Genomic DNA, 12441 nt, shown 5'->3' with positions numbered 1-12441 from the left:
TCATGAAAAACACTAAAAATGCAGCTAGATAACAAAAGGACTTTTTCACATGTTTGGATTCAAGAGAGGAAAAAAGAAGAAGGCTCAATACTTGTGGATATTAGTTTAATGATGAAATGTAACAAAAAGTCAACACTATACAAGTCATATTTTGTGTCAGCCTTCTCCAGTAAGGAAAATGACATCAAACTGGAAAGGGTGTAACAATTACAGCGTAAAGAAATTTAAGCCTAAAACCAACGATAAAATATTAATACATCTAGACTCTTCAATTACGTCGACTCTCAGCCCAGACAAATTACACTCCACTGTGCTTAAAGAACCTAGAGACGGGCAGCCTTCTGGCCTTGGAGTCAGCAGGACCTGAATTCAGATCCGACCTCAGACACTTGACAGGTACTAGCTGTGTGACCCTGGGTAAGTCACTTAACCCCCATTGCCTCACCAAAAAGCAAAAAAAAAAAAAAAGGAAAGAAAAGAAAAGAATCTACAGATGTGATCACTGAGCCACAACTGGTAATCTTTGGAAAATCATGAAAAAAGAAGAGGGGAAAATAGGAAGTGACAAATTGTTTCTATTTCAAAAAAGGACACAAAAGTGTCAAAAGTAGAATAATAACCCACAAAGTTAGAGAGAAGATTATTAAGTAGCTTCAGGACATTTGGGAACAGGAATGAGTTCACTAAAACCAATTTCACCACTAACTAAACTAACCTAATTTTCTCCTGTAATATAATTAACTAGTATGATTTATCAAAAAAATGTCATAGACGCTATAACTTAGATTGTAGAAAACCATCTACACTCTGTCCTGATAATTTGACAGGTAAGATATTGAAATAAGGACTTATATAGCCAGTTGAACAACCATACCCCAAAAAGCAATGGTAATTGGTACCAATCTATACAGTCGTCCCTAGTACAATGCCACAGGATTTAGAATGATCCCATACTACTCAACATTTTTATAAATGAAATATAAAAGATTTCAATAAAGCTTATAAAATCTGTAGATGACATAAAGTTGAGAGGGATACTTAATATGATAGAAGGCAGAATCAATAATCAGAATTATCTCTGCGGCACCTAGGTGGCCCTACAGTCAGAATGAACTGAGCTCAAATCTGGCCTCAGACACATAACACTCACTAGCTGTGTGGCTCTGGGCAAGCCATTTTAACCCCAAATGCATCACCAAAAAAAAAAAAGAATTATCTTGAATACTAATAGACTGGATAAAAATCAGTGAAGTAAAGTGACAAGGGAAATGTAAAATCATAAGGCTCTCATATACCTAAAATAGGTATACATCCACCTGTAGCACATATATACTTTTTTTTAAAGCATTACAAATTTTAAAATATATGCAGAAAAAAGTGAAGGCTTAGAGGAGGGTACTTACTTCATGACTTTAAACTATTAAAACAATAAAAAAGAGACTATGCCCAAAAATTGTGTAAAATCACTTTATTTCACATGATTAAAAAAATTCGAGTATTAGATTACTTCAAAATTAAATTTCTTAAAAGTATCAGGGTATCATGAAAATACTGCTCAGAAAAAAATTATCTCTAAATTCAAGACCCTAAATCTTTGTACCCTTTTTATGTAGCGAAAAACAATTCCTTTGTAAATTTACTGAGGAAATAAAAGTTGAAAGTACCACTACTAATAATATTAGTAATTCATAAAGAAGATTTGAGCCTGAAATAATTTAAAGGTCTTTTAAAGTTTGTAAAAATCAATACTGTCAATCAAATGTAGGGAAGAACAAACCTTTTAACAAAAGGATAGACCACTTAACTATAAACATTCACCATTTTTAATAGCTCATGAGCTCAATGCTTACCTGGAGATTATATGTAGATCCTGGGGTATCATACAAATGGAGAGGTAGACGTTCAATAGATTCTAGCACTGCTATTAACTTCCGAATTAATGCAACTGCTGGACGACTATGAAGATAAGAGTAATTGTTAAAAGAGTGTAAGAATTTCAAAATATTGTTTGAATAATAAAAAGCATAATTATATTAAAAGATCTGTCTAATAGCTATTATCCAATTTGATAAAATAATAGAAACTGAACCAAACGAACGAATTTATCAAGGAAAGATTAAAAACCAAATATTCTGGTTTATTATTTATCTACCAAACAAAGACTTCATAGTCATACTGCTTTCTCTATGTGGTGAAACCATATTTTATTTTTGGCAAACTTCTGAGGAAGCAGAGGCATCTATGCATGATTCAACTTTATTTCTCATAGACCTAAAAAAGCTTTACTAATTCAAAGATTTCTGTTGTCAAAGAAAATCCTTCTGCATCAATTTGTTTTTTGTTTCTATTGTACAAGTAACATGTAATTTAAAACTGGTTTTGATTTTTTCAAATAGAAGATGAAGAAAATACTTTGTTTAATTCAACATTTATTAAGCATGTACTACAAGGTATATTTGGTGTCAAGGAATACTTCAAAGTATGTAAAGAATATTACACATATTATATCCCAAAATTGCTATATTGTTCTAGACAAAATAATCCTCCTTTTTACACAAAGAAACTGAAATTCACATCAACTAAATGGCCTGTCCCTGGTCATGTGGCTAGAAAGTGCTTTGCAGAAGCAGGACATAAACTCCCCAACTCTACTCAAAAGTTCTTTCAACTATACCAGGAGACTTCCTTTTTTATACAAACTCACACAATAAGGTACCTAAATTGGGTTTTATTCAATCATTCATTGAGGACAAGCAATATACATGGAACTGTTTAAGCAGCTGCATTATTCTGTGTAAGCAATTTTTTTAAAAAATGGCTTTTACCTTTCATCATCTTCATTTTCACTGAAGGCTGTCTTGAAAACATTGATCCTCTCTACTAGCTGACTACAATCTTGTTTCACCTCTAAATCCATGCTCTAAAAGAAAAACAATCTTATTATATAATAAATTGTAAATAGTATTCTTTCCTCATTGGGACAGTGATCATATTCACATTTGCCTAAAATATATTTTCTAGACAAATTATTCTATTCAAGATAAAAATTCAATATACTTAACCACCAATATTTTTCTATTACCTAAAGGTCCTTTATGAAATTCCTTACAAGGGAGTTCTCCTGTCTAAATCTACAGTAGTAGACTAAATCATCATTAAGAAAGGATAAAGAAACTAACAGAGGCTTAAATTTTAAAGAAATTCAAAACAGTGATCAACAAGCTATACATTGTTTTTATTAGATACAAAAATAATCATGAATTTCTTTCATGGAAACTCATAAGCTGATTTTGAGGGACATAGTAAATGCAAATCATCAACAGTTACCTTAGTAAGTGCTTGAAATTTACTAAGGTAAGTGCCGATGGCTTTCATTTGCCTTTGTCACTACATGAAATAAATCAATAAATTAGATCAAACTCTAGATTAAAAGATGACTTTTCAAATATTCCTATTATTAGGAAAAGGGAAAAAAATAAAGAGATTCATTAAAACTGAACAAATAAAGAACAGTCAATAAATTTATTACTGACTTTTTTACTCAACTTTTAAAAATCAGATATTGCCCTGATAAAATCAAATCTTTAATATAGGGAATGAGATTTTAAATACAATACTAAGTAATTCTATTTACCATAGCCTACTTTTCAACTTATACTCAAGAACAGACTTACATTATTCAGAACTGTAAGAAGTGCTTGCACCAAACCACTACTACACATTTCATAAGGTGAAATAGTGTTTTCATCCTTCAAGAGTACAATTAAGTTTTCCAAAGCTGTCTTCATTAAATCTCTCCAAGTATTCTCACTCTCAATGCACTAAAGAGAAAATACAGTAGATAACGGAATAAATAAGCAAAGGCCAAAGTTCCTATTTTAATTCAAATGTTATCAGCCCTGGTAATAAATGAATTTCTATATTATATGCCAATTTTAAACTTCTCTGAATACAAAGGCAGAGAGGAAAAATTCCACCTCAGCTTCTTTACAAAGTCTGTCGATTTGACATAAGAATCTAAAGGTATCAAACTATTGGTGGATCTGTGAATTGTTTTTTTTTTTAAATCTGGAAACTGTAGAAAGCAATCTGGAATTATATTCAAAACACTCCTAAAATAGTGATGTTGAAAACAGGTTAAATTCCTACTAGTCTTATACACCAAAAAGATCAAAGAAAAAGAAAAAAAGAATCATGTGCACAAAACAGTCATGTCAAAGAACTGATAACCAAAGGGGTGCCTATCAAACAGGGAACGGACAAAGAATGTAAAAAACTATCATAGCATAAGAAATGACAGATTCAGAGAAAACATGGAAAACTTATAAGAACTAATACAAAGAAAAGTGGATAAAAGCAGAACAAACTATAGAATGACTAAAACAATTTAAAAGAAAACAACTGTGAAAAACTTCAGAACTCTCATCAATGAAAACTCTCCTGCAGGAGAGTTGATGTTAGAGGTACAGAATGAGACAATTTCAGACACTATCAATCTGAGGATACATTTTGCCTAAATATTTAATCATTACAAGGCAGAGCTTTTATTTGGAGAAAAGCTATGAGGGAGAAGAGAGTTTGGGGAGGAAGTGTTGGTGGAATAGTGAAAACAGATACCAAAAGAAAAGTGTCAATGAATTATTTTCTTTTAAAATACAATGAAGAGAACAAAAGCACATTAAGAACAGAACACAGACAAGCAGAACATTGTTAAGATGTTAAGCCTGGTAATACTTTGCAGGAAAAAACCAAAACTTTTACGTAATGGAAGAATCTTGGTTTCATATGCAGTCATCTTTTCTGTTCTTCATCTGGGAACATAGTCACCTTTATTGATGTTTGTCAAGTTCATGAGAAAAAAAGTAAAGTTTCTGTTAGAATTTCTTAGTTATTAAACTCACTTGTCTGTTTGTATGAAGTTCCCAGGATGATTCTAATTGAGTTGCTATGTTTCTAAGTGTTACCACTACTCCCCGAGGCATGCTTTCAACAGCTTTAAAGTGATCATCATACAAATCTCTGGCCATAGTTCGTACCTACCAAAAAAAAGCAAACTATTTTTATACCACATTTAATAAATCTACCTGATCTTTCCTTTACTCTTCGTAAAGTATTAGAGCTTTAATAAAGTCACTGGGTTTTTTCCCTATCAGCTTAAAACACTCCATCACTTTAACATAACTATATTGGGTATCAGCATCTTAACAACATGACACTAGGCAAAATCACTGTTGGAGTCAATATTTTTTAGTAATTATTCAGATTCTATGTTCTTCTGGAAACAAAATAGAAACTTATCAATTGGTGAAGAGGAAAAAAATTGTGGTACACAAATGTAGTGGAATACTACTACATGGTATATATAAAGACTACAGAGAAAAATGGGAAGACTTATACGAACTAATACAAAATGAAATAAGCACAACCAGTAAAGCAATATATGCAATAATTACAACAATAAAAATAGAAAGTCTGCTACCACCAACAACAAAACTGAAAATGAATGTTAAGAAAGTATAATGACCAAGTTTGGTTTCAAAGAACAGATATGAGAATGCATCTCCCTCCCCTTTATATAGAGGTGGGAGGCCAAGGATACAGAATGCTACATAGAATGTGAGACTCAGATGATGTGTTCAGTTTTCATTAACTTTTTCTTTTGTGTTTTTATAATAGATGGCTCTCAGTAAGGGTGGGAAAGACATGGAAAAGTGAAATAAACAAAAATATCAATAAAAACTAAAAAATGCCTTTGAAGTTTCTATGATCTTATTTCTCATAGGATTTAGGTTTAATTTGTATCTTATTAATCTACATAACTTCTATACATATTAAAGTCTTAGGATGTGGTTTCTTCACATTCAAATTAAATAGAGACTATTTAGGGGCAGCTGGATGGCACAGTGAACAGAGCACAGGCCCTGGCATCAGGAGGACCTCAGTTCAAATCCGGCCTCAGACACATGATACTCACTAGCTGTGTGACCCTGGGCAAGTCACTTAACCCCAACTGCCTCGCCTCCCCCCAAAAAAAACTATTTGGAGGAGGAAAAAAAAAGCTAGCTCACCAAAAATACCACAGATTCCACAATTTGCAATCCATGGAACCATGTAGAATCAATGTTGTTTATTTTAAGTACAACTGAAAATAATCTACATAGGAGTTCTAATATTAAGGAGAAAAAAATTTACCTATTTCCCTCTCCCAACTACCACTTAATCACATTAATTTTTTTTTAAACAATCTTGCTACATATCAACAAAAGACTGTAAAAGATACAGTATAACACAACACAAAGAGTATCATATAAATCTGAAATAAAGAAGAGTTAAAACAAATTGTCAAAGTGCTATATTACTACATAAAAATTTATCTCAAAGGGACATCATTTTCACAAAACACATTGCTATTTAATAATGAAGCCCTTAATGTGTTCATGTGCATGCACTGGCGCGCACACACGTACACACACACACACGTACACACACACACACACACACACACACACACACCACACACACACTCTGACACATTTAGTATGGCTAGCATTTCAAGTCCTAGACAAATGTGTTCAAATATATGCTATTAAAAAAATCCCTTTTGGAATATGGTCACCTAAAATAAAGAGATATCATTCTCATAAAAAGATTTGTTGCATCCCAAAGTAGAAGAAATTTCATCCATGATACTCTACTCTTAACAGTCTTAATGACGTAAAACAAATATAGAAGTAAAATATTTTTACAAATCCAAATTGCTTTCCTGTTCATTTCTATTATGCAGAAATTATAGGATCATATTCACACCAGGAACTGTGATAAAAAACAAAAATTTCTGTTAAAAATTATGCCCTTTAAAATAAATTATCACTAGTGCCAAAATTTAGAAGAGTAAGATCTCTCCCTCCAAAAAACAATCCCTCTAAACCTTAAAACTGTTTGTTGTATTGTGGCTTTTTATTACCATTATAAGAGAGAAAATGAAGATATGTTATTTGGCATTAGAAACATAGATATTTAGAACTAAGAAATTTAGTTATCAGTTAGAAAAAATGAAATAAAAATAGTAAACACAGAAAGGAAAAATATAAGAATGACACTATAAAACTTGATTTGTTCAAACCTTAATAACTTGTAGCTTAAAACTTTATTACAAGTAACTTTAACACAAGGAAATAAATATTCCTTGAAAAATACCTTTTGCTTTGTTTTCTCCAACTTAGATTTCAATTTTCTTCCCCTTTTGCCAGTCCAGCCAGTGACAAATTCTGACCCTACAAAAAATATACAATATCAACATACAGTATATGCAAAGTATTATATGAAGTCATACCTGTTAAAATTTAAATACATATAACTTACCCAAAGAGGTTTCAGCTGTAAATGAATGTTTAGTTCCTCTATTAGATTCAAAGACAAAACCAGGTAGATCTTCTTTCAATATTGTAGCCTGTTGACCATCTGAATTATGAATAGCAATTTCTCCTTCTTTTAAACATGTTAGTGACCAATTGCCTACAGTAAGTTTAGTGGGTCCTGGAACTGAAAGTATAGGTTGACTTGAAGTAGATGGCTTTACTTGGCTTCGAGCTCTTTGCAACTTCTCTAAGAACTCACTTCTGCTTTCTATAAAAAGGGAAAAAAAAGTGGCTGTTTTTAATGTTTCCTTCCATTTAAAGCTCTGTCTTTCTTTAAAGATATCTCCATAATAACAGAATTCCTTTTTCATGTGAACATCTTCATTGCCAAAATCATCAGAAAAAAACATCTACATAATGAAATTTTATAAAATCACCGTGAGAAAAGCTTCTGAGATAAAATGATGGAGTCAGACTATTGTGAGGACCAGATAGAGAATTACCCTTTAGATGAATGCATTGAGAGGCCTTTTTCAAAGGCAGAGCAATGACTGAAGTAACGATGACTATAAGGCAAATATGCGTAAAACTGTTTTCATTTTTTCAAAGGTAAAAAAGAATCAATTAATAATTGTTTACAGCATATGGGAAGATTATATAAGCACAGTAGGAAATATACATTTCATACCATTAATTAGTGATGAGTCAGTGCTTATGAGGAATTAGCAGCCACAGAAAAAGGTTCAGGAGAAAAGCCTTCTCCCCACCTCCCCCCCCCAAAAAAAAGAACAGAAATGGAAAAGAGGAAGAAGCTGAATACAGGAATCAGAAAGAAGTCACAAGAAGTTACAAAAAAAAGGCTGCTTACAGGGAACAGAACGCCCCTTGAATGCAGTTATCTCAAGCTGGCCAGGGTCTGCGGATGCTGAAAGCATCCTGCTGTGGAGAGCTCGCTACCTGGGCTCAGTACTCTCTTATATCTTCTAGAGAGGGGTGGTTGTATTGCCCTCTGCTATACTCACTGGTATAAGAGGAAGAAATAGAAGGAGAAACACTGGATTTACATCAGCATTGCTGTGCGAAAAAAAGATCATTTTTGTTGAGAACTGACTGGACAAAGTAGAATACCCTGTTATTTGAAGAGTAACGGGGAAGGGAGGAATACGAGAGGGGTAGGGGGGAACGGGTGCAGGGCGAGGCAGAGTCAAAGTAGCCAAGTAATATAGCCAAGTGCCCTTAAAATAACCCATTCACAGAGATCTAGAAAACACACCAGACCAAATCTTAGTGGAGAAATACAGGGATAAAAAAATAAGTGAGTCATTTTTCCAGGCCAAGTAGGTCTAAGAAGACAAAGAGGTTTGCAGACAGAGGGATCAAGTTTGGCCAGGAGCAGGTCATGCAAAGACTGAAAACAGACTGAGGCTGTGAACCAGAACAAGAAGCAGAGGAGGCAGGAAGAGGTCATGGGGACTCCAACTATTACGGGATACTGGAATGGGTATCAACTGGCAGCTCTGTCCTACACTACTAGAAGTGCCAGCTCAAAATTTTAAGTGTGAGAATTTACTTCAGAAATAGGCAAATGCTACGAAAATCATAGCTTGATTAATTGTCAGAATGAGGGAGGAAATGTTAATAATTAAACTTAAGCATGTCATAAGTACATTTCTTTTTTAGAGAGCTAGTTGTTAAATATTTACTGGCACATTCCCGCTCACTATCCTTTTCCAGGCCATAGATCCAGGTGCGGAATTAGAAACGTACATGTGGTCAGGGGCAGAAAGGAGTGGGAGATAAGAAGGAGGACAGATTAAGGGAGGTAGTGATCAGAAGCAAAACATTTCTGAGGAGAAAAGACAAAAAAAAAAGATAAATAGAAGGGAATAGGCTGGAGAGAAATACAGAATTAGCAATCATTACTGTGAATACAAATGGGATGAACACATCCATAAAACAGAACTCAATAGCAAAAGGATAAGAAACCAGAATCTAACAATATGTTGTTTACAAGTAACATATTGAAACAGAAAGAGACATATACAGTTAAAATAAAGTGCTGGGGCATAATGTACTATGCTTTAACAGATATAAAACAGGGAAGGTTAGCAACCATGATCTCAGAAAAAGCAACAGCAAAAACAGACCTAATTAAAAGACAGAAACAGCAACTATATTTTGCCTAAAAGTATCATAGACAATGATTTAACATACTGAACATATACGCAGCAAATGGAGTAACACCTGAATTCCTAAAAGGAAACTATTAAAGGAACTGTATAAAAACTGAATTCTTAAAGGAAATGTTGAGTTACAGGGAAAAAAAGACAGTAAAAATTCTACCACCACGAGACCTCAATTCATTCCTCTCACACTTGTGAGAGATGATCTCTCAGAAGTGAAGCCTCCTCAAAGTGTCATTAGTTCTTGTTAATGGTTCTGGTATTGTTGCTTTTCAGTGGTACATGTGTAAAGACCCCTCAGAATACAAGACCCCCTCCCCTAGCCTTCTCCCTCCCCTACTCTTAGATAGTGTTAGCAGAAATTCCCGAGCCATAAGAGCATCCTGTCTATCTCACTTCTAGCTAGTTATATGACCTTGGGTAAAAGGCTGCTGAAACTGTGAGGCCCTGAAAAGGGGAACACACTAACATAATTTCTATACCTCTTTGTTCTCTCTGTTACTGGGGTAGTTTTTACACAAATAGATTGTACACCTGCGGCTCAGCCGACGAGCCAACGGGAAGGGGATTACTGTGGGCCGCTGCATTAGGGTCTATATAATCTTGCCTTTAACAAAGAGCACCTCCACTCTTAGGGCAGCTAAGACAGCACAGGGTGCCCTTTCTCGAGAAAGTCAATAAAGAGATTCCTCCTTTTTGCAAACTTTTGTCAAGACTCTGGTTTTTAATCTGGGTAGGTGGTCTCTGTCCCACACAGACTTAAGACATATTTTACCAAAAATTAAACAAAAAAAGAAATGAAGGATTTGAATAAAACTTAAGAAAATTTAGATATGACAGACCTCTGGAGAACAGAAAATGAGAAGATAAAGTATACACATTTTTCAGCTGTGTATGGCATCTTCACCAAAAATGACCACATGTTTGAGCATAAAAACATCAAAAACAAATGTAGAAAGGCAGAAGTATTAGACACATCTTTATGGGCAACAACGCAACAAAAATTTTATTCAAAAAGGGCTTTTGAAGCAAAGATTAAAAATTAACTGGAGAACAAATGACTTTAATTTTAAAGAATAAGTGTGTCTGGGCAACTAGGTGGTGCAGTGGATAGGAGGACCCGATTTCAAATCTGGCCTCAGACACCCAACACTTACTAGCTGTGTGACCCTGGGCAAGTCACTTGAAGAATAAGTGTGTCAAAGAACAAGTCATGAAAACAATTTCAATAAAGACAATGACAACAATGAGGCAAAATGCCAAAATCTGGGGGACACATTCAAAGCAATATTTAGTGGAAATATTCTCTCTCCAAATAGTTTTATCAATAAAAAGGAGAGAAAAGAACAGATCAACAAATGGGACTGTGACTAAAAATCTAGAAAAGCAACATAGTAGCCTTCTCTCCCTCCTCCCCCTGCAATTAAACATCAAAATAGAAATCCTTAAAATCAAAGGCGACATTAACAAAACTGAATCTTGTCTAAGACATCTCCAAAAGTCTCATGATGAAAAATGCTATCCACATCCAAAGAAAGAACTATGGCGTTTGAATGCAGATCGAAACATACTATTTGCTATTTTTTTCTTCCGTTTTGTTTTGTTTCCTTTTTCTGGCAGATCCTCCTATTGGTTCTAATTCTTCCTTATAACATTACTAATGCAAAAATATGTTTAATAGGAATGTATATGTATAGCCTATATCAGACAGTGCCGTCTTGGGGAGGGAGAACGGGAAGGAGGGGGAGAAAAATTTTAAAACTCAAAAGCTTATGGAAGTGATTGTTGATAAAGGCAAAAAAAACTGAATCTTGGTTTTAAAAAAAGAGAAAAAAACCAAATTACCTTTTTCAAAAATGAAAAGGATGAATTCACAACCCATAAGAAAGCAATAAAAGAAATTAACAGGAAGTATCTTAATCAATTATATGCCAGTAAAACTGACAATCCAATTGAAATGGATAAATATTTACAAAAATATAAAATGTCCAAATTAAAAGAACATGTAATAGAGGGCTAAAATAATGCTATCTTAGAAAAAGAAACTGAACAAGCCATATATGATCTCTCCCTGCAAAAAACACAAACAAAAAAAAAAAACACCACATCAAGCATAGATGGATTTACGGAAGAATTCTATCAAACATTTAAAGAACAATAAATTCTAATAATAGATAAATTGTCCCCCAAAAAAGTAAAAGAAACAGTCCTGCCAAATTCTTCCTATTAACACAAATGTAGTCTTGATACCTAACCAAGGAGAGTCAAAACAAAGACAGAAAACTATAGGAGGGAATAACATACACATTCAATTGGGTATGGAAATCTGTCTTACCCTACAGGAAAATAGGGGGGAAAGGGGACAAGAGAGCAGGGGGATGATAGAGAGGACAGCAGATTGGGAAAGGGGTTAATCAGAAGTAAATACTTCTAAGGAGAGACAGGGTCAAAAGAAAGAACAGAATAAATGGGAGGTCAGGATAGAATTAAGGGAAATAGAGTTAGTTTTTCACAACATGTCTACTATGGACGTGTTTTGCATAACTGCACATGTACAACTTACATTGAGTTGCTTGCCTTTTCCATGAGGGTGGGTGGGGAGGGAGGAAGAGAGAAAATTTGAAACCTAAAGTTTTAAAAACATATGTTTTAAAAAAAATGTTTTCACATGCTACTGGGAAATAAATATAGGAAATGGGGTACAGAAGTCTATCCTGTCCTACAGGAAAATAGAAGGGGAAGAGGATAAGAGAAGGGGAGAGAGATAGAAGAGAGGACAGAGTAGGGGAAGGGATATTCAGAATGCATGACATCTTGGGGTGGGGGGAGGGGGGAGATGGGGTGAAAATTTGGAACTCAAAAACTTGTGGAAGGGAATGCTGAAAACTAAAAATAAATAA

At 34.0% G+C, this 12441-nt stretch overlaps 1 protein-coding gene across 1 annotated transcript in view; it reads right to left on the bottom strand.

Annotated features, from left to right (window-relative positions):
• HECTD1 (HECT domain E3 ubiquitin protein ligase 1) overlaps positions 1 to 12441 on the bottom strand; it is a 109970-nt gene that overhangs the window by 47691 nt on the left and 49838 nt on the right. The window contains 6 exon segments of the mRNA XM_021004235.2: positions 1851 to 1956; positions 2826 to 2920; positions 3675 to 3821; positions 4902 to 5036; positions 7198 to 7274; positions 7363 to 7626. Coding sequence (XP_020859894.1) covers positions 1851 to 1956; positions 2826 to 2920; positions 3675 to 3821; positions 4902 to 5036; positions 7198 to 7274; positions 7363 to 7626 — 824 coding nt within the window.

The sequence above is a fragment of the Phascolarctos cinereus genome, unplaced genomic scaffold, assembly GCF_003287225.1.
Source record: "Phascolarctos cinereus isolate Bilbo 61053 unplaced genomic scaffold, phaCin_HiC Scaffold_3;HRSCAF=262, whole genome shotgun sequence".
Taxonomy (NCBI): Eukaryota; Metazoa; Chordata; class Mammalia; order Diprotodontia; family Phascolarctidae; genus Phascolarctos; species Phascolarctos cinereus.
Note: the sequence above shows the minus strand (reverse complement) of the source record. Positions and strands in the feature narration are given on the sequence as shown.